This window comes from Chlorocebus sabaeus, chromosome 13 (assembly GCF_047675955.1).
Source record: "Chlorocebus sabaeus isolate Y175 chromosome 13, mChlSab1.0.hap1, whole genome shotgun sequence".
NCBI lineage: Eukaryota > Metazoa > Chordata > Mammalia > Primates > Cercopithecidae > Chlorocebus > Chlorocebus sabaeus.
Genome location: NC_132916.1, coordinates 78539987 through 78563407, shown reverse-complemented (window position 1 = coordinate 78563407; position 23421 = coordinate 78539987). Strand labels below are relative to the sequence as shown.

General features: G+C 36.8%; 1 protein-coding gene and 1 non-coding gene across 2 annotated transcripts in view; one reads left to right on the top strand and one right to left on the bottom strand.

Moving 5' to 3' along the window:
* PPIL4 (peptidylprolyl isomerase like 4) overlaps positions 1–22292 on the top strand; it is a 40760-nt gene extending 18468 nt beyond the window's left edge. The window contains exons 8-13 of the mRNA XM_008006687.3: positions 182–306; positions 1712–1778; positions 5758–5869; positions 9514–9610; positions 14582–14729; positions 21497–22292. Of these exons, the coding sequence (XP_008004878.1) occupies positions 182–306; positions 1712–1778; positions 5758–5869; positions 9514–9610; positions 14582–14729; positions 21497–21748 (801 nt within the window). The 3' untranslated portion in view covers positions 21749–22292. The remainder of the gene's footprint in view (positions 1–181; positions 307–1711; positions 1779–5757; positions 5870–9513; positions 9611–14581; positions 14730–21496) is intronic.
* LOC119625484 (U7 small nuclear RNA) lies at positions 9947–10008 on the bottom strand. Its single transcript, XR_005241678.1, has one exon. It is a non-coding gene; the product is annotated as a U7 small nuclear RNA (small nuclear RNA).
* Positions 22293–23421: the final 1129 nt, after the last annotated feature.

Below are 23421 nucleotides of genomic sequence, written 5' to 3'. Positions count from 1 at the left end.
CTGTTAAGAATAGGAACAGTGTAGTTCAAATTTTGAAATCTTTTTGGATTTGTTTTCCAGAGCCTGCAGTTTATGATATACAATCAGATGGTTTAAGGAAATCAGCATTGTGGGATTGGATAGGATTTAGAATGGAAACTAAATAGGAATTGATTTATGTTTTTGTTTGTTTGTAATTTAGGTGGGAGACCTACCTGATGCAGATATTAAACCTCCAGAAAATGTACTGTTTGTGTGTAAATTGAACCCAGTGACCACAGATGAGGATCTGGAAATAATATTCTCTAGATTTGGGCCAATAAGAAGGTAATCCTTAGAATTAGTGAAAGAGATATTTGGAAAAACTAAGTATTAGTTGGTGGTTTTCTAATGGCATATTTTGATGATTCTGTGAATTCTAGGTGAATTTTGTACTGGTAAATTTTTACAGGTGAGTCTGGACAGTAGGGAAGAAAAGTATGTATGTGTGTGTATACATACACACACACACACATAGAGATAAATAATTGAATCTCCCACTCCCAACACGTTTTTATTCTAAAACAGGAAATGAATGAAACAATTTAAATCTAGTTCTGTAATACTTTCAACAGCCTTCTTTAATAGTTAAAATATTTATCTCATTCAACTCCTGGAATTATCAGCAATTTATGTCAAAATTAATTTAAGTTTTCTAAAATTTTTATTTTGGTTCATTTTCCCTGCATTAATGAAAAAGTCTGTGAAGCTAGTATTTCTGTGAGGACGGGGACTATTTTGTAATTGATTAAAAAGTATTATATTTAGGGTTTCCTTTCGTTTCAGGGATTTTGTTTTTGTTTTTGTTTTTGTTGTTTTTTTTGAGACTGAGTCTCGCTCTGTTGCCCAGGCTGGAGTACAGTGATCTCAGCTCACTGCAACTTCTGCCTCCCAGGTTCAGGCTTCTTCTGCCTTGGCCTCCTGAGTAGCTGGGACTACAGGTGTGCGCCACCACGCCCAGCTAGTTTTTGTATTTTTAGTAGAGACAGGGTTTCACCATATTGGCCAGGCTAGTCTCGAACTCCTGACCTTGTGATCCGTCCGCGTTGGCCTCCCAAAGTGCTGGGATTACAGGCGTGAGCCACTGCGCCCGGCCTCGTTTCAGGTTTTTAAAATGAGACTTATGACACTTGGGGAAAGGGACAAGCCAGGTGCTTTCAACTCCAGCTTACTGGCCTTTTCACTTGGTTATTATGGTATATTAGTTGTGTAATTAACGTTGTGCTTACAGTGTTAAATTTGAGCTTGATTTATATTAAAATTCAAAAATTTCAAAGCTTAAACTTACTAAACATTTATATGTGCATGAGTATGCATTATTCTACGGTAATGTTAGATATTCTATAATTCGTCTATATTTGGACTAGAAGAGTGTTGTGATTTTAAAAGTTTTTAGCAGTAGTTTACTTTTGCCAAAGGAAAATTAAATATTTTTATTCTTCCTTCAGTGCTTAAGGGAATTTAGGACTGTAGGCCTACATGGGGCACTTAGAGTAGAGTTTAGATAATTTAGTTACTGCTCTGGTGAACTATTTTAAAAAAAGAATTGTTATTAAATGAATTTGGAAAAATAATCTATGAATTTAACTTTGCCTTGTAATAACTGACTTATTTCTTCTTCAGTTTTGAAGAGTGAGAGTGAATGCTTTCTTCCCCTTTTTTTTTTAAGTCACTTTTAAATACTTTGTTTCAGTTGTGAAGTTATCCGGGACTGGAAGACAGGAGAGTCCCTCTGTTATGCTTTTATTGAATTTGAGAAGGTACGTCATAATACAGGCATAAGTTTGGTATTTATTTGCTTTTCTATGGTTTTAAAATGTGAAAAATTATAGAGCTTTTTCTAGTTTCTAGAATTGCCCTTTCTTTTGGCACTCCCCAAAGTTTATTGTATTCATATGGAGATAAGTTCAACATCTGTTGATGTTAGCATACGTACTTTTACTTTAGGTTCAGGTGCAATCTGCAAGAAAGTATGTTTAGAACTTTTTTTTTTTTTGAGACAGGGTCTCACTCTGTCACCAGGCTGGAGTGCAGTGGCGCAATCTCGGCTCACTGCAACCTCCACCTCCTGGTTCAAGTGATTCTCTTGCCTCAGCCTCCCGAGTAGCTGGGATTACAGGTGCCCACCACCACGCCCTCCTAATTTTTTGTGTTTTTAGTAGAGACGGGGTTTCACCATGTTGGCTAGGCTGGTCTTGAACTCCTGACCTCAAGCGCTCCACCTGCCTCGGCCTCCCAAAGTGTTGGGATTACAGGCATGAGCCACTGTGCCCAGTCAATCTTAGAACTTTTTAAGTTCTAAGTAAAGCCCTTCAGAGACTCTTAATAATTTTTCACTGTTACTTAAGTGGAGATAAAATTGCATAATAGAAAGAGAACTGAACTGGGTGTTAAGATTTAGATATTAATCCATCTTTTGTCACTAGCCAGCTATTGTATGATATTTGGCAGTTTTGTTAACCCTTCTTTCTAGGTCTTACCTTCTTATAAATGAAACTTGGGTATTAGATTAGATGGTCCCTTCTAGAGCTGTAATAATGATAGCTTATGTTGCTCAAATATTTACTTTAAGCTAGGCATCATGTTACTTTTGTTGCATTTAATCCTCACAGTTATGTAAGATAGGGATCATCCCCTTTTCCAAATAAGTTAACTGAGACACATGATGCTAATGTGACTTGTTCAAAGTCACACACCTAGTGAATGAATGTCATAGCTGGGATTTGAACTCAGATATGTCTGACTCTGTTCCCATTGAGTTTACACTATGCTATGGCATGCTCTTTTTTAATGCACCTTTGGACTCATATGTATACAATAGTAGCTCATTCTAAGTTTTAATTATTACAGAGCATTTATGGGATACCTTTTATGTTTTCAGACACAGCAGTAAGGTCTAGGGATACAAGATGAATCCTGGAGGGTTGAGGAAGACAGACACATAAAGTTATATGTAGACACTGTGTCAGATATTCAGATATACCAGAAATAATACTTAAAAGGAACATTGGTGCCAGGAGAAAGACCTTTACCTTTGGTTTGCTGTGAAAACTTGTAGACCTGCACTAGCATTCTATCATTGACACTATACAGTCTATTATTTGTTTGCTGACAAATAAAATTTCACTTCATTTGTAGCACATAGACTAATGACTGCCCATGTTTTCAGTTTTTTGCAGCTATGCCATTTTCTTTGTTTTTTTCTTTTTGTTTTTTTGAAACAGAGTTTCGCTTTGTCACCCAGGCTGGAGTGCAGTTGCATGATCTCAGCTCACTGCAACCTCCGCCTCCCAGTTTCAAGCGATTCTCCTGCCTCAGCATCCCAAGTAGCTGAGATTACAGGTGCTTGCCACCACACCTGGCTCATTTTTGTATTTTTAGTAGATATAGGGTTTCACGATGTTGGCCAGGCTGGTCTTGAACTCCTGACCTCAAGTGATCCACCTGCCTTGGCCTCCCAAAGTGCTGGAATTATAGATTTGTGCCACTGCACCTTCTGTTTTGGTTTTTTATTGATCTCTAAGGATTTGTTAAATTTTCTGGATGCAAGCTCTTTTTTGATTATGTGTGATACAGATATCTCTGCTCTGTGGATTTCTTTCTTTTTCCTTTTTTTTTTTTTTTTAAAGGGACATGATCACTCTGTGTTGCCAAGGCTGGACTTGAGCTCATGGGCTCAAGTGATTCTCCAATTTTAGCTCCTGAGTAACGGGGACCACAGGCATGCCTTTTTCCTTTCTTAATGGTGTTTTTTGATAAACAGATTTCTAATTTTAATGGTTCAGTTTGTCAATATTTTTCTTCCTCTTTAATGGCCTATTTAAAAAAATCTTTGCCTACTTCAAAGACATGAGGATATTCTCCTGTATTATTTTTAGAAGCTTTGTTGTGAAATTGTTTCCCACTCAATTCTGTAATTTGCTTTTGGTGTATGTGTGTTACATTGTTTTGTTTTTCTTACATTGGATTGCCAAGTGACACTCAGCACCATTTATTTAAAAGGCTGTCCTGGCTGGGCGTGGTGGCTCATGCCTGTAATCCCAGCACTTTGGGAGGCCGAAGCGGGCAGATCACGAGGTCAAGAGATGAGACCATCCTGGCCAACATGGTGAAACCCCGTCTCTACCAAAAATACAAAAATTAGCTGGGCGTGGTGGCGCACGCCTGTAGTCCCAGCTACTCGGGAGACTGAGGCAGGAGAATCGCTTGAACGCGGAAGGTGGAGGTTGCAGTGAGTCAAGATCGTGCCACTGCACTCCAGCCTGGTGACAGAGCAAGACTGTGTCTCAAAAAAATAATTAATAAATAAAAGATTGTCCTTTTTCTCTGAGGTCTCTACTGATGAAAAAAATAAAATAATAAAAAAAGTTGTCCTGCCCCACAGCTCTGTAGTACCACTTTTGTTATAAATCAGGTATCCATATATGTATAGAGTCTGTTTCTAGATGCTATACTGTTGCACTGATCTATTTGTCTATTCATATACACTGTTACATTGTGTTAATCACTATAGATTTATAATGTCTTGATAACTTACAGTGTGAGTCTTCCAACTTTGTTATTTTTGAAGATTGTCATAGCTGTTTTTGACTTTTGAATTTATATGTATATTTTTGAATCAGGTTTTCAATTTTGAAGAGATTTCTTAACTATTATTTAGGTGTTAGTAAATTGAGTATTTGTAAATACTATCCTCCTGAAAAAGTGATCTCAGAGCTTTCTCTTTGGGGAAATGGCATGGTGATAGAATTATACCTGCCTGAAAATAATCAGTCAGATTCATGAAGCGTACACTGATTGCCTACGTTTTAGATACCATGCCATATGATGTTCTAAATGATGTAGTTACAAAGACGAATCAAGCTTTGTCTATATCTTCATGGAGTTTATAATTTAATTATTGACACATGTAATAAATATGATTATAACTATTTTATCTGCTTCTCTTTGGGTTATCTCTAGTAAGAATAAATTTCCAGGAATGTAAAAGAAAATTGATCAGTACTGAGTAGAAGTATGTTACTGTCAGTGTCAGAAACAGGGATTTAGAATTGTGAAGTTACTGACAGGAAGGATTCTTGCATAGCACAGACCTTGGTATTGCAGGCTCACAGTTCATTATCTAAAACCCTTGAGAATAACTAGGCTTCCTAATTTAGAATTTTTCAGAATTCATAAAGGTATATGCATACACACACATATACATTACATCTGTGATTTTGTAATACCTTTCTGGGTCAGCATTCCATATCCATCACAAAAGTATTTCTGCAGTGAAACAAATGAATATTCTTATTAAGTGGATTAAAAAAAGGTCATAACCTACCATTAGGTCCGGTGTTACTGCCAAATTAATTTTAACACCAAACTTATGAAAACAACTTTAATTTTTCAGGATGTTTTTGAATTTTGAGTAAAAAGGACTGTGAACTTATATAATACAGTCAGTGAGTATATATTTGTCTGTTGACTGCCTCTTTAAAATCCTGGCTCTGACTCTTGCCAACAACTTCTATACTTCTCTAAACTTCTGTTTTCTCAATAAGAAAATGGATAGTACCTCATGGGGTTGTTACCAGAGTTATTTGAGAGAATTAGATACAAAGGATTTAACAGCATCGGGTGTGTAATCAATATTCAAACATTAATTTTTGTAACAAACTTTTTGTATTTTAAGTATTCTAGCTACAGAAATTTTTCCATAAAGATTTATGCTTGAGTTTTTATAATTACTATCAGGAAGAAGATTGTGAGAAAGCATTCTTCAAAATGGACAATGTACTTATAGATGACAGAAGAATACATGTGGATTTTAGCCAGTCTGTTGCAAAGGTTAAATGGAAAGGAAAAGGTATGATGGTTTATCTTCTTTTGTTTTTGTTCTACCTTTTATTTTTTTTGAGCTGGAGTCTTGCTTGTTGCCCAGGCTGGAGTGCAGTGGCACGATCTTGGCTCACTGCAACCTCTGTCTCCCAGGTTCAAGCCATTCTCATGTCTCAGCCTCCCAAGTAGCTGGGATTACAGACATGTACCACCACGCCCAGCTAATTTTGTATTTTTAGTAGAGATGATGTTTTACTATGTTGGCCAGGCTGGTCTCGAACTCCTGACCTCAGGTAATCAGCCTGCCTCGGCCTCCCAAAGTGCTGGAATTACAGGCGTGAGCCACCACGCCTGGCCTTGTTTTTGTTCTGCTTTTCCTGCTTGTATAAGCCTTTTATTGAGTGCTGTTAATTAGGAGAAATATTAATTGATGTAACTCCTGCCATTTATAATTTTACAAACCTGCTATCTAGAATCTGAGGTAGAGTGTGTGTGTGTGTGCACATGCATGTGTGCACCTGTGTGTATTTTAAACTGATGAAAAATTATATTTTCTATGTTCAACTATGTTATAAATTACTAATAATTATCCACTGCAGACATGATATGTTTCCAAAGTAATTGTTTTGACTTTATGGTGTTTTGAGTCTTTTAGGTGCACAACTTAAATTTTTTTAAGTTTGTTTTAGTTGTCGTATGATGCAAAATAGAAAAGGTCCATGGAAAGGTAGATAAAAGTCTCATTCATTCCTGCTCCTCATCTATCTAATTTCTCTTCCAGGTAACCATTATTACCTATTGGTACTAACTTTCTCCTACATTCTTTGAATACATATGTGCACATATGTATGTGTGTGTGTGTGTGTGTGTATATATATATGATTTTCTCCTTTTACAAAGGAAAATACAAAGGATGCAGTCTATACATACTGTTTTTGTACATTGCACTTTTCAATTAACAGTATATCTAAGAGATCAGTTCATATCAGTATATAAAATGAACCAGCCCTGTTAATGGGTTTTCTGAATTTTTACTCTTTCATATCCCTAGCAGTATGTTCCACCCTTGTATGTATTACATTTCCCACATATGCATATATGTGAGATACGTTCCTGGTAGCATGTCAGTCTTAAAGTTGGGTCTTTCATATGTTAAAATAGTACGAATTTTTGGTTTTTGATGCAGTGTTTTTAAAAGGTTTCACTTTGGTAGTTACTCATGTAATGCTGAATTTTACTGGGAATTTTAGGGTTACTTTCTTTTTCTATAACACTCATTTCCCATGACTTTAATGAACTTTTTTTTTTTTGTCTGTTTTTAGTAAGAAAGAAAAACACTAGTTGTGAATTGCTGAATTGTTTGGTAGATTCTGTTACCTTATGGGAGTTTAGAGAAGGAAGAAATTATTAGTGTGACTAAAGTAGGCAAGGACTGCTCAGTGGAAGCCGTGATCTCTGTGATAAGGGAGAGGGTGACTTGGATTGGAGTTCCATGTACTATTAGTTTCTTCCATGAAACCTTACCTCCTTCTACAACAGATGGCTAGTTTTTGACAGTGCTGTTTGAGTGATTTGTGAAAACTAAATTGAAGTACTAAGATTTTTTTCACATAGGATAATTACAACTTTGTGAACAAAAGATTCCAATAAGTGTATTCAGAAGTCTTGGTGAGCTGCTGGCCTGATGCAGTGTAGATCAGGCCAGTAGTAATGCCAAGTGGCTCTTATGTAGAGCTTTGCTTGCAAAGAGCTAGTTTAATTGTATCATTTGGGAAGTGTATGAAATAAGTATTATGATTCCTCATTATAGATATGGAATTTGAGGCATAATCTTGAGACATGATTTACCTAGAGTACATACATGGAAGATTTAGACAGACGCTAAATTTGGTTTGTTTTTTTACCCTCTCAATCCTATCTTCTTCTCAGCCTATCCACCCACTGAATAAATACTACTACTTTCTTATTACTTTTAAATAAATTTCTTCATGTTTTTTCCTAAGATAAAATGTCATATAGGAGGGAGAGGCTTTGGTTTTGTACATGCCATCATAAACATACAGTTTATTCTCAGTTAATTTTGAGATAATTATATATGCAGTTGATTCAGATTTATAACTTTAATGTGTATAATGTGTCATTCACAGCACTAAGTACTTTCCTTTATAGTCTGATGATTCTAGTAACTTTGTGAAATGTTGATATTATTTTTAGTTTATAAATGAAGACAATGTAAATAAAGATAATGAATTGCAGACAGGTGGTGTTTTACCTAGGACCTCCCACTATAGTCAAGAACCTCTTACGTTAATGTGCTGCCCTTTCTGTTATATGGTAACTGCCTCATCCATAGTGAGACTTACTTTAATGGCAGGCAGATGGCAAATAATTTTTCAATGATAAATGATGGCTGTTTGTTACCGTTACCAGTTATTTTAACTCTTGCAGTAGTCTGTTTCACATTTATGGGAAACATTGCTGGCCATATTTGTTTCTGGAGTCTCTGGAATTGCCAAATAGATTGATCTTGTCTTTTTTGCTTACCCCGTAGGTCGCCCTTTAAAACCCTGACAATCAAGGTATATATAGGATTCCCAGTCAAAACCTCTCTCTATAACTCCAGTTTGTTTTACTTGTACATTTAATCTAGGACCCTTCTGTAGGAAGCCTTTCTACAAAAGCATTTCCTGGTGGTATAGTTGAGGGGTAGGAAAGGCAGGGCAGTCAACAGGTCTGGGATGTGGATACGAATTGAATTCTCATCTGGTAGGAGACTTGAGAATTGAATTCTCATCTGGTAGGAGACTAGGCTTGAGAGTAGAGAGACTGCATTGAATGCTCTTCCTTTCAGCGCTACCAAGCTAGTTAGGATGTAGCAGTAGGTCCTATTTTCCTGAAGGGATTTTTGGCACTTGGGAGGAATAAAGTTGCCCCTAAGTTAGAATTTCAAAGTCGAGACAGTTTGTCTTTGGTGCTATTACCCACTTTCTCCTCTCACAGCTATTTGGTGATCTTCTGCACATCCTGCCCTCTTCTGTTTGCCTGATGCTCTGTTGCCATTTGGCAGCACAGTATCTCTTGTTAGATATAGATATAGATATAGATATAGATATAGATATAGACAGTTTTGAAACAAAGTTTCTTACTGTTGCTCAGCCTGGAGTGCAGTGGCACAATCACGGCTCACTGCAACCTCTGCCTCCCAGGTTCACGCGATTCTCCTGCCTCAGCCTCCCGAGTAGCTGGGATTACAGGTGCACACTATCTTGTTAGATCTTTAAAAGGTCTCTTAAAGTCTCACTTCTCCCAAACTTAAGTCTTTCAGATCTTAAACTCATGTCCCAAATCCTCAGTTTTCCATTGGACTTACTGTTCTCATGGGCTCAATGGCTCTGTTTAAACACTGTGTTTGTGTGTAATTTATTTGAAAGTTTGATGTTGTAATATTCACGTATATCGTTAGGTGGCAGCATGTGGCTACCTAGCAAAATGGATATCTGATTTCAGTTAAATTAGTAATGGCAAAGGGAACAAGCTTTTGTTCCCTTTCTCTGTCTCTCGATATATGCCATTTATATAATAGCTCTTACACCTTTTATAAAATAATTATTGTTCTTGATTAACTAGATGGTTTTTTTTACTAAGCTCTTTTTTTCTTTTCTTAATAAATAGGTGGGAAATACACCAAGAGTGATTTCAAGGAGTATGAAAAAGAACAGGATAAACCATCTAATTTGGTTCTGAAAGATAAAGTAAAGCCCAAACAGGAGTATCCTTACCAAGAATCACTTAGTTAATATGTATTGACCATCTGCTATGTGTAGAGTACTGTGTGGTGTGTTATGAACAGTCACAAAAGCTATAGAAGACAAAGTTCCTGAATCCAGATTGTTTGTGAGGAAGTAACTTAGTTTATCATTATCTCTTTTAAAGATCTTACATATACTTTGCTTTTTCACTATACTCTAGTGTATGGAGTAAGTTAAGGTTGAAAGAAATCTGTAGCCTAATTCTTTTATTAATACCTTCTTACTCTAGGTTAAGTACTTTCCTACTTACCATATTCTCAGAAGATGTTCAGGTAAGATTTGTATTTTCTTTTTGGGGAGACTTTCCTGCAAAAACCGGAAAGCCTACTAGACAGATTCTAAAAGAGCTGTAACACTAGCTTTGTATTTTCTATATGTAATTGTAGTCTTTTCTATTCCTCATAATCAAAAATTTATTATTGGTAAGCTGAATCTTTTGTGCTAACGATTCTTATGTTTAACTTCCTTATTTAGATAATAAAATCATGTTGTTCTCTGTTACAAAGTTAGGTTACTTCTTTCGGTATAGTATGTTGTAATTTCAACAACAAATATTTATTGGGCTTCTACTGAGTGTAAGAGTTCACTTTTATAGGATTAAAAAGATCCTTTGACTTGACCATTTACTTCAGGTTCTTCCAAGTTTTAGATTGAGATATGTAAAAAGTATTGAAACATACAGTTTATATTATGACATTTAAATTTATTCACTAATTTTTCCCATTGTAAATATATCACTCCACACATTGCAAGAGTTATTTTGTGATTCTTTCTGGTAAATGGGGTCTCTGTTTCCTAGTTTCTATTGGTATTTCAGGGATTTTTTTCCCACACATGTAGACATTTCTTTTCCAAGTACTCGTCAAGAAAGATGAATATCAGATTGACCTGGTCTATATTCATGTTTTAAGATGTGTTGACTGTCTGCAATGCATAAAGCATTGTGAGGTGTTAGAGTTGTATCAAGTCTGAAGAAAGATGATAAAATCAGCATGAGGAGGGGCTTTCACATGCAGACAGACCAAACAAGAAGCTGAGATTTGGTCAGAAAAAAATCAACATTCAAGGGCATATGATTGAAAGCTCAAAATCATAAAAAGTATGAATGGAATACATTTGATATTTATTTGCCAAATCTTTGAAATTAAATTTAGGCTTATTACTAATAACTGTAGCTGGAAGAAGGGGAATTTTAAGTTTTCTTTAATTTTAGTTAATTGAAATAACCACACATATATCTATATGGAATCGTGTAGCTTCTAGCCTTTTGAAGTTGATGCAAAAGAGAGAAATGCCATTAGGGGCTAGTCTGATGTGGAGATAAGTTGTCTTAAGACAATTAAGAAGTCATGGTGTCATCTACTTTATGGGCCTTAAGAGAAAGAAATTACTGAAAAATATAGGTTATTAAGAGGAAGAATCAAAAATAGAAGTAGGAGAAGGAAATAACTTGGCCCAACTAGACCTCAGGGAATAAATTGGAGAAAAGAGGGCAGTGAGCTCACAGATTTGTGTTTTATTCAAAGGGAGAGGGATTTGATGTCTTCTAAAATTGTTGATTTTAGTGGTAAGTACAAGATAGTGGGTAAATGAGAAAGCAGGAGATATAACAAGTGTCTTGAGGGTATGACAAGTAATCAACAGATACATAGTTAGCATCTGTCACATACCCAGTTTAGCAATGAAAGATATTCAGTTCCTGCCCACACAGAGCTTACATTTTATTGTTGGAGTGGGGAAAAGAACAAACACTAAATAATTACCATTCTAAATATGTCTAAATTATTGCAAATAAATATTGCAAAGGGATATGGGACTCATAATAAGGGTTGAGAGGTTAGAGAATACCCTCAACACTGAAAAAAGTGACAAAGCTGCAACGCTAATATGGGAGATAGGAGGGCTGAGGTGGAGTGCTGTGTTCTTTCGTACGATCCATCATTTAAGAAATAGGCTGGGTGCAGTGGCTCATGCCTGTAATCCCAGCACTTTGGGAGGCTGAGGTGGGAGGATTGCTTGAGCCCAGAAATTTGAGACCTGCCGGGGCAATATAGTGAAATCCTGTCTCCATTTCTTTTCTTTAAAAAAAAAAAAAAAATTGGCCAGGCGCAGTAGCTCATGCCTGTAATCCCAGCACTTTGGGAGGCTGAGGTGGGCAAATCACCTGAGGTCGAGAGTTCAAGACCAGCCTGGCCAACATGCAGAAACCCCATCTCTACTAAAAATACAAAAAATTAGCCAGGTGTGGTGGCGGATACCTGTAATCCCACCTATTCAGGAGGCTGAGGCAGGAGAATTGCTTGAACCCGGGAGGCAGAGGTTGTGGTGAGCCGATATCGCGCCATTGCACTCCAGCCTGGGCAACAAGAGTGAAACTCCATCTCAAAAAAATGAAAAAAATTAAAAAATACAGTTTTTATCTTAACCCAGTACTGTCGTGGTATAATCATTCACACACACACACACACTTGAACCAAAAGGTTAATAGAATAAAAAAATTTTTTTAGGTGGCATATACTGTATTTCTGTATTTTTTTTAAGTGCTGTTGTGGCTCACTAAATAGATTTTGTACCCCATTGATGGATTATAGTCATCAGTTTGAAAAACACTGCTCTGAGCTGGGTGCAGTGGCTCACGCCTGTAATCCCAGCACTTTGGGAGACCAAGGCGGGTGGATCACTTGGGGTCAGGAGTTTGAGACCAGCCTGGACAACATGGTGAAACCCTGTCTCGACTAAAAATACAAAAATTAGCTGGGTGTGGTGGTGCACACCTGTAATCACAGCTACTTGGGAGGCTGAGCAGGAGAATTGCTTGAACCCTGGATGGGGAGGTTGCAGGAGCCAAGATCGGGCCACTGCACTCCAGCCTGGGCAACAGAGCAAGACTGAGTCTCAGAGAAAAAAAAAAAAGAAAAACACTGCTCTAAAGAATTTGGACAGAGAGAGCAGCATGTGCAGAGCACACATTAGAATGAAATCATAGGCAGGAGCTATGGAATGTGTATCTGGAAAAGGTAAGATCCAGAAGATGCCCTGGAAACAGCATAGCATAGTAGAAGGAGGGAAGTTGGAGATAACGGAGTCGTAATCGAATGGTACAAGCTGACTAACCCTCTTTAGCCATCTCATGGAAAGCTAGGAGGGACAGTGTCTTTCATTTGATCTTATGTAGAAGTGAGACATTCCTGCGGAAAGTGTTGAGCTGTGGCATTGTGAAGCAGATACGAGCCTCTAGTCCTGAGGGAAGTGTGTCTGCGTTTACTGTGGTTCCACATGTAGGTAGCATAGCTCTGCCTGTTGGGCTTCCTCATAAGCTTTCTTAGGAAAACCACTATTCCAGCCCATGTCAGCCTTCCTCAGAAACCACATTTGTGGTTGAGATTATTTTCAGCAGAAATTGTAACTATTTTATATTTTCTCTTATTCTATTATAGTATATTTAAGAAAATACTTATCTCTGAATTAAAACATTAAAAAATTTTAACACATTTATATGAAATTTAAAAAGATTCACTCATAGCTTCATCACTTAGACACATGATTCTTTTTATTTCTCCTTGTTTCTTTCAAGCCTTTGTCTTATGTAAAGTTATAATCGTTGTATGGTATATGCAGTTTTTGCTTTTATCTTTTTATGTTAATTTTCATAAACATCTTTCTAGGGCTTTTTTCTGTAGCATTTATCATTGTTGATAACTTCCTTTATAATATATCTTATTGAAGTACTATAATGCATTTAAGTATGTCTTTATTACTAGATATTTTGTTCCCACTTTGCTACTAAAAGTAGTCCTTTTATGCATATATATATATATTTTGGTACTGAGTTCCGCTCTGTCCAGGCTGGAGTGCAGTAGTACAACGTTGGCTCATGAAAGTCTCTGCCTCCTAAGTTCAAACAGTTTTCCTGCCTTAGCCTCCCAGGTAGCTGGGGTTATAGGTTGCGCCACCATGCCCGGCTAATTTTGTATTTTTAGTAGAGATGGGGTTTCACCATGTCGGCCGTGCTGGTCTCAAACTCCTGGCCTCGAGTAAGTTGCCCGCCTTGGCTTCCCAAAGTGCTGGGATTATAGGCGTGAGCCACCATGCCTTGCTATTATGTATATTTTTGTTCATTTAACTTTATTCATAAATTCTTATTAGAATTTAAACATGATGGGCAGGTGTGGTGGCTCACACCTGTAATCCCAGCACTTTGAGAGGCCGAGGCAGGCGGATCACAAGGTCAGGCGTTTGAGACCAGCCTGGTAAACATGGGAAGCCCCATTTCTACTAAAGATACAAAAAATTAGCTGGGCGTGGTGGCGCGTGCCTGTAGTCCCAGCTACTCAGGAGGCTGAGGCAGGAGAATTGCTTGAACCTGGGAGGCGGAGGTTGCAGTAAGCCGAGATCATGCTGTTGCACTCCAGGCTGCGTGACAGGGCAAGACTCTGTCTCAAAAAAATAAAAAAAAAGAAAAGAATTTAAACATGATAACTTGATATGCATTGCTGAATTTCCTCTTGTAGGATTGAACTAAAAGAAGAGACATACGAATATACCTGTTATCTTGTATAGCTTTTCTGGGCATTGGAATTTGTAATCATTTTTTCTAGTTAAAGATGTCCCTCGTTTTCTAAATTTAAATTTTTTAAATTATTGACAAATACATTTATTTTTTCTTCTTCTTTTTTTTTTTTTTTTTTTTTTTTTTTTGCGCGTACTAGTCGTTATTTTAAGATTGTTTAGGATTAGGATTCTTTCCATTTCTCCTGACTATATAATGAAAGAAAATTTTAGTGTTGCTTTAGAAATGTACTCTACTCTTTTGAGATGCTGTTTGCTTTAAAGTTACTTTTAGCCTTATGACTTCTTTTGTTTACCAGATCTTAAGTTTTGATGTCTTACCAGTATTATTTATCACATTTATCCTTAACTAACTACTGCAGTGCAAAATATGATCTTATATTAGATGAGCAGGCCGAAGACTCAAAATCAGGTCACTCACACACAAGTAAAAAACACAAGAAGAAAACCCGTCACTGCTCTGAAGAGAAAGAAGATGAGGACTACATACCAATCAAAAATACTAATCAGGTACCTCTAATGTCCAGACTTAGATGTGAAGAAATAAATATTTTGTCCCTCTGTAAATAATGTCTTAGTGATATAATTTAGGAGGTAAGGGATAGTTCTAAGCAGAGATGGGTTTGTTCTAAGAAGCAGGATGGTTGCACTGGGGTATTGGATTTTAATTTTCAAAAATATTTATCACAAATGATAAAAGATCGTTTTTGACATAATGTATCAAATACTTCCACACGGTGAAGCAACAGTGATTTCCATACCCGTGGATACTCATTTATTCCCATCAGAAACAAGTGTGGTTGTGCTGATAAAGATTTTGTCATTTATCTGCTTAATTTATCACCAAGTGTTATCTGTAGCACATAAGGGCTCTTGAGATTTTAAGTCCTATAAAACATTTATATCCTGCCATCTTATATCGTATATAAGAAAAACAGCACTGATAATTAACTTTAGCATGCTAAAAGTTCTGAACAGCACATTTAAAAAAAATTATAAAAATTCCCGAAAGAAAATTTATTGTGAAGAAAAGTGATTATTTCCAATCTGTGGTTTGGTTCTTAGTTAAATAAATAAACAATTTACAGGCCAGGTACGGTGGCTCACGCCTGTAATACTAGCACTTTGGGAGGCCAAGGCAGGTAGATCGCTTGAGCTCAAGAGTTCGAGACCAACCTGGGCAACATGGTGAAATCCCCATCTCTACAAAAAATACACACACACACAAAAGTTAGCCAGGTGTGGTGGTGTGCACCTATGGTCTCAGCTACTTGGGAGGATCACTTGAGCCCAGGAGGTAGAGGCTGCAGTGAGCCCAGATGGTGCCACTGCACTCTAGCCTGGGCGGCAGAGCCAGATGGCATCTCCAAAATTTTTTTTTTTTTTTTTTTTACATCAGAGCTCCTTGCTTTTGTTTTACTACATAGAGGCATTTGTGCTGAGCCCTGGTGGATGAGAAGGATTTCAGTGGGCTGAGGTGAGAAGCTAGGGAACTCAAGATGGTGAGAATGTCAAGCAAAGATGGAGAAATAGAGAAATGTAGTATGATAGGCAGAGTCAAGGATTTGCTGTCAGGAGAGCTAGATTTACATTTCTATACTGCTGGCCATCAAAGCGACCTTGACAAGTTCTTTAACTTTCAGAGCCACAGTTTCATCCCCTGTGAAAGGTGAGAAATACTTCACAGGCATGTTGTTAAAATTCAGTGAAAAGAAATGAGTGTGCAAACATTTTCTACACTGGCTATTATTGTTACTACCTTTTTTTTTCTTTCTTAACTGATAAAGCAAATTACTAGTTTTAGAGTTACTTGGAATAGTTTCTCTCTGTGGTTATGATATTATGACATTAACTAGGTTCATATTTCAGTTAAATTGTTTTCTTCTTTTTTTTGAGATGGAGTTTTGCTCTGTCCAGGCTGGAGTGCAATGGTGTAATCTCGGCTCACTGCAACCTCCGCCTCCTGGGTTCAAGTGATTCTCCTGCCTCAGCCTCCTGAGTAGCTGGGATTACAGGCACCTGCCACCATGCCTGGCTAATTTTTGTATTTTTAGTAGAGACGGAGTTTCACCAAGTTGGCCAGGCTAGTCTCGAACTTCTGACCTTGTGATCCGCCCACCTCACCTTCCCAAAGTGCTGGGATTACAGGTGTGAGCCACCACACCCGGCCTTGCTTTTTTTTTTTTTTTTTAACGTTTAAGGGTTGCTTTAACAATTTTTTGTTTTGTAGTTTTAAAAATTGTTTCCAAAGTGAAATCTACAAAATGGTACATTTAGAGAACCTAGCTTCTATTCTTGTTCCCTCCCCTTTTCCTTCTTCCCTCTGTGGGTAACTATTTTATATGTTTTATGGGTTATTGATTTAAAAAAATTTAGCAAGTAAATATTTGATATATGTACTTAGCTCTTTGCTATAATCCAGCAGAGAGAGAATTTCTTCTTTCTATAGCCTTTTAGCTGTTTAAAGATTGCCATCATTCATGGCTCATCCCATTTTTAGGCCATACTTTTGTTGGTTCCTGCAAATATTTCTCACATGAATCAGTGGTGATAATAAAAGTAGTGGTAGGCTAGGTGCCGTGGCTTATGCTTGTAATCCCAGCATGTTGGGAGGCTGAGGCAGGAGAATCACTTGATCCCAGAGTTCAAGACCAGCCTGGGCAACGTAGGAGGCCCTGTCTTTACAAAAAAATTTAAATAAAACAAAAAGAAAAAGTAGTAGTAGTTAACATTTTTGGGTCCTTACAATGTGAGGTGGGTTCTTTTATCCCCCTTTTACACAACAAAGTGAGAACAAAAAATTGTTACTTGCCCATAGTTTTACACAGCTAGTAAGTAGTGGAACCACAGTTTAATTTCATACTTGGACTCCTAACTACTCTTGTTCCTCTTCTTATCTGGGGTATATTCTCGTCAGTTTTCTTTCCTAAACTCTAATATTATTTTAATAAAATTTGTCCCATAGTATAATATTCCAATGTGATCTAATAGGAACACATCTCCTCCTTCTTAAATGTCTATACTCTATTACTTTAGTCTAAGGTCACATCAGTCTTCTTTACTGGTGGCTGCATCACATTCCTGTGAATGTTTAGCATGCTTTCCACTAAAAACTCTGAATTCTTTCCCCCTCCGTGTGCTGCTTTCAGCTCCAGCTTTTCATCCTGCACTTGTACGTGGAACTGTCAATGAATTTAAACCTGAGATAAATAAACATTGGTGTGTTTGAGATAATCAGAGGGCTACAAAAAATCAGACTGGTTGTGTTTTTTTGTGTGAATCTTTTTGATTCTGCTCTTTGATTACTTGAAACCTTACAGCAGCAAATATCCTTTTCATTTTGCCTGAAATAAAAGCATCAAGATTTTGGGGGAATGCTATGAGTATTTTTTAAAAGATTTTAAGGCAATTTTAAGTTTTAATTTTAAGGCAATATTAACTATAAAATTATTAAATTCTGAATAATGATCTCCTAACTTCTCCCCTTAAAGTATATTAAATTTTAAAAAATTGTATACTTTGATTTAATAATATAGCTACATTAATTTTCTCCTTTCTAATAAAACTCAGCATCAGTATTTAAGATTTTAATGGCCCCTGATTTTTTATTATTTTGATTGTTTTCCTTTTTATTTTTTAAAATTCATTAAAGAGAATTTTCAGTACTAGACAAATTTCAGCTATAGTTCATATTTTCCTGTTGGTGTTTTGCTTGGTAAGTCTGGTTTCCCAAGAGTATTTTAACTTATTTCTTCAAATTCTTTGTTTTTTATTGAATAGCTAGCCTTACTAATCAATTCGAAAACGTTTAATTTTCCACCTCATGTCTTAATTCCAGAGATGGTTTTTGTGTTGTTGAAGTTTGGGTTTTACTGAGGTTACAGGAAATGAGTGTTCAACTGGGGGTTGCCTTGCTGAGAAGTATTCATGCTGGTTGTCAGTTTTCCACTGGGGTTTTCATAATGTTTGTATTCTTGACTGTACTTTTGCTGTCATTTTCGTGATTTAATGTTATCTTGGCGACTAAGATTTAACCAGATCTTTGATTTAGTCCCAGAGACCTGAGCAAGGATAGCTTTTAATTAGATTAGACTTTTTTTTGATTGCTTATATCAAGTCATTTGCTAGGTTAAGTTAATTGCTTTAAATTGGCCATTTTGTGTTCTTCGTTTTTTTTCTTTCTTTTTTTTTTTTTTTTTTGCCACATGGTAGTTTAATCATCTTGTCTTATGTTTTAAATGTATAAATAATATAATTTTTAAAAGTTCATACTGGAAAGGACTTAGAGCTTATCTAATTAATTTAGATATGAAGATACTGATCCCACAGGACCTTAGGCCTTTGTAGTGGAAGAACTAGAATTTTAACATTTAATTGGTTCAGTCAGGTATAATGGATTTTTTCAGGAAATAATGGATTTTTTCCCCATTATTCTATAGCACTCCCCCATTTTTAATTTTGGGTGTCAAGTTAAATTGTCTCCAACCTGTGCAGATCTCTTGAGTCTCAGTTTCCCTATTTCTAGAATGAGGATATTGCACTCCTAAAGCTCTTAGCGCTGTTAGCGTGTTCTTAGAGGATCTGCTCTTACATGGCTTCATTCAGCCACTTTAACTTTTCCCCTTCATACAGGGCTCAGTTTTCTTTGTTTTCCAGTTTTCACTTACACTACTTTCATTAGCCTTCTTGCAGCCAATTCAGACCCAAGCTAACTTACCCTTTGAAGCTCATCTGAAATCCTAACTTCTCCATGAAACCTTCTCTAATTATTCTAACCTTAGGAGTACTTATTTGACACATCTCCTAAATGTCAAAGACTGTTTGAACCCAGATCTACCTGACTTCAAAGCTTGTGTAGCTTTGAAAACTACTCCCAAGTAGGAGTGATTTTAAAGTTTCAGTCCAATTCAGATATTCAGCTTCCTCAATTTTTTGAAAGAATTAAGTGCTACATAATCTTTTATCTTTTCTATTTTAAATACTCAAAGCACTTAAGTGTCGTGCCCATTTGTATAATAACATACTAAGGATTTTATGAAGTTATACATCAACCAGCAGTCTCAGCATTTTAAAAGTTTGTCTCAACCAATACAGAAATACGTACAAGATGTACAGATATAATAGTATATGGATATTTCTATTTTGGATATGTTATAGGAAGCACAAAAATTCTTTTATCTAGGAATGCCATATTTTACTAGAAAATAGATGGTAAAGGGCTAAACCAAAATGCCTACTCATTTTTTCTACCTCAGGGACTCTTATAATATGACAAGAACTATTGGGATTGTGTGGAAAATCACAAATCAGTTTATAATATTGTATTCCACAAACACTGATTATTACTATAACAATCATGTTACATTTGTTTTCACACATTGTCAAACTCAAGGTGTACAGTATCTAGACAGTATATGGAATAACGTAATTTGCTTAAAACCCAGTCCTTAACCATTGGTATTCATCACTCTGGATTGTAAGCCTTGACATTTATGTCTGCTACAGTAGTATCTGGTGATAGAGTTGAGACCCTTGGGAGTTTAGTCCTTAGAATTTTGCCTGTCCTTTGGGCAATCTTAAGAAAGGTTTTTTTTTGTTTTGTTTTTTATTTTTTTTTTGAAAGGGCGTTTCACTCTTGTTGCCCAGGCTGGAGTGCAGTGGTGCGATCTTGGCTCACTGCAACCTCTGCCTCCCAGGTTCAAGCGATTCTCCTGCCTCAGCCTCCCGAGTAGCTGGGATTACAGGTGCCTGCCACCACACTCAGCTAATTTTTTGTATTTTTAGTAGAGACGGGGTTTCACCAGGTTGACCAGGCTGGTCTTGAACTCGTGACCTCAGGTGATCCACCTGCCTTGGCCTTCCAAAGTACTGGGATTACAGGCATGAGCCACCACACCCAGCCAATCTTAAGAAAGTTAAATTTTACAAAGTATCTCTTGAAAGAGCATTGGTTGTGGTCTAAGAGCAGAATTAAATGTAGCACTTTTATTATCTTTGGGGCATAGGATTCTACTAGTGTTTAAAAACTCATTTTAAAGAAATATAATAATTTTAATATAAGCCTAGTCAGCTGGGTGAAGTGGCTCATGCCTGTAATCCCAGTACTTTGGGAGGCTGAGGTAGGAGGGGATCACTTGAACCCAGGAGTTTGAGACCACCCTGGGCAACATGACGAAACCCTGTCTCTACAAAAAATTGCAAAAATTAGCCAGGGGTGATGGCTTATGCCTGTGGTCTCAGCTGCTTGGGAGGCTGAGGTGGAAAGGATTGGTTGAGCCTGGGAGGTTGACGTTACAGTGAGCCGTGATTGTGCCACTGCATTCCTGCCTGGGAGACAGAGCAAGACCTTGTCTCAAACAACATTCTCTCTAGCTTTTGTGTTTCTAAACATGGAAGATGTATTTGAACATGTAGAGAGGAGCTGTTATAAAATAAAACACTTTAAAAATTAATTGCTCAGACCCAAGTATACATTATCCATTTTCTTTTTTCGAGACGGAGTTTCGCTCTTGTTGCCCAGGCTGGAGTGCAGTGGGGCAATCTTGGCTCACTGCAACCTCCGCCTCCCAGGTTCAAGTAATTCTCCTGCCTCAGCCTCCCAAGTAGCTGGGATTACAGGCGTGTGTCCCCACCCCTGGCTAATTCTGTACTTTTAGTAGAGTTTCTCCATGTTGGTCAGGCTGGTCTTGAACTCCTGACCTCAAGTGATCTAACCACCTCAACCTCCTAAAGTGCTGGGATTACAGACGTGAGCCACCGCACCCAGCCTCCATTTTCTTGTTTAAGACTTACTGACTTGTCTAAGATCTCTTCCTGCTAAGTTATTTCAATGATATCTTCTTAAAATAGGATTCTTGCGGGAATTTTAGTAGTTTCATTGCAGGTTAATAATGGGACCACATTTTGGGGGAGTGAAGTGTGGGGAGGTGGGAATAAGACTATACATAATCAGATTTTTTTATATTGCAGGATTGCTCTAAAGACATGTTCTGATTTCAGTTGAGCTATTTCCGTTCCATATTTTTGGATCTGATCCTTCATTTCAGCCAAAATAGTAGATACAAAGCAATGACATTGTTAAGAAAAATGGTTAAACCTTTTTCTGAATTATTTCATTGCTTTGTAATTTACAAGATTCTTGACATTAGGGGTAGTTTTCACGTTTAAGCTGTTATAACAGCTTGCTAATGGTAGACTTTTCTAAGTTTTATTAATTGAAAATGCCCACAAAATGATTATTGTACTAATTCACTTGTAATTCCCCCTTCCTTTGACAGGATATCTATAGAGAAATGGGGTTTGGTCACTATGAAGAAGAAGAAAGCTGTTGGGAGAAACAGAAGAGTGAAAAGAGAGACCGAACTCAGAACCGAAGTCGCAGCCGATCTCGAGAGAGGGATGGCCATTACAGTAATAGTCACAAGTCAAAATACCAAACAGATTTTTATGAAAGAGAAAGGAGTAAAAAGAGAGACCGAAGCAGAAGTCCAAAGAAATCCAAAGATAAAGAAAAATCTAAGTACAGATGAAAGATGAAGAGGCAGAATTGAGTGGCTAACATATTTACTCTTGTCTAACTTAAGAGTGCCAGGAAAGCAGATGCTTAGATTTTGTGTCAAAGCTTGTTATTTTTTTCATGTTAGGATTATGGCCCTTTAGATTAATACTGATTATATAGGGCACTGAAAGATAAAGAATTGAACATTTTCTTTGTATACTTTTTTACAGTAATTTTATTGTTATACATAAATGGTAGTCTTCATTTTTGAAGTCTTTTACATTTTCACTCTTTTTTTAATGAAGTATTTCGTACTACAAAAACACATAAACATGTATATATAAAGTAAAGGGATAATAAATGTAAATATCTGTGTACTCATCATTCAGCTTAAGATACAGAATATTGCCTACATTTTAGAAGTCCCCTAAGGCCCTCTCCCTCTCAAATAATTATTTGGAATTTAGTGTTTGTCATTTGCCTATTATAGTTTTACAACATACATATGTATCAGTAAGCAAAATGTTAATTTTGTATGTTTCTGAATTTTATATAAATGGCAAAATGTTTGTTTACTTCTGTGACTTTCTTTCATTTTTATTGCTATATAGTAGTATATGAATATACCACAACTTACTCATTCTTCTCTTGATGGACATTTGAGTTTTGTTTATTTTTGTTTTTGCTGTTGAAACAATGCTGCTGTGGACATTGTATCTAGGAGTTATATGGCTTGATATATTGATAAAATAATGATAAATTTGTGTTCTGAAGTGGCTGTACTAGTTTATACCCCTCTTGGCACTGTGAGTTACCTTTGTTTCATAGCATCTTCAACACTTGTTAAGTTCACACTAAAAAGTTTGCCAACCTATTGGATGTTAAGTGGTATCTACCTGTGACTTCCAGCAAGATTACTGTTATCTCTGTTCTTCCATGTGTAAGATGTCATTTTTTTCCTGGCTGCTTTTAAGGTTTTCTCTCTATCACTGATTGTAAGAAGTTTGATTATGATGTGCTTGCTATAGTTTTTTTTTTTTCATGTTTCTTCTGCTGCAGCTATTTTACCTGTGGGTTTATGGTTTTCATAGAATTTGGAAATTTGGGGACATTGTTTCTTCTATTATGTTTTTCGTCTCTCTGCTCCTCTCTGGGGGCTCCGATGACTTGAATGTACGTTAGGCCCCTCAAAATTGTCTCCCAGTGTGCTGATTCTCTGTTCAGCTTTTTAAAAAGCCTTTTTCTCTCTGTGTTTCATGTTGAGTAGTTTCTACTGCTGTGTCCTCATTGTTTATTAATCTTTCCATCTAAAGTATCTAATTTCCTTTTAATTGTATCCAGGTATTTTTCACCTCCGACATATTTTTAGTCTTTAGAAGTTCTATCTGGGTCTTTATCTCCCATGTGTCTCCTTCACATGCTCATGCCTTCCTCTATTTTTTTTTTTTTTTTAACATCTGGAGTGTATTGATAATAGCTTTTTCAATGTACTTGCTCATTCTGTCATCTGCATCATTTCTGGTCTATTTCTACTGATTGATTCCCACCCTGCCCCGACCCCCACCCTGCCCATATTGGATTGTAACTTCCTTCATTGCATGCCTGGTAATTTCTGTTTTTAGCATTGGGTGCTGGAGTTCTTTTATTTAAGTATCTTGAGCTCTGTTTGGGGATATAAAGTTACTTGGAAACAATCCGATCATT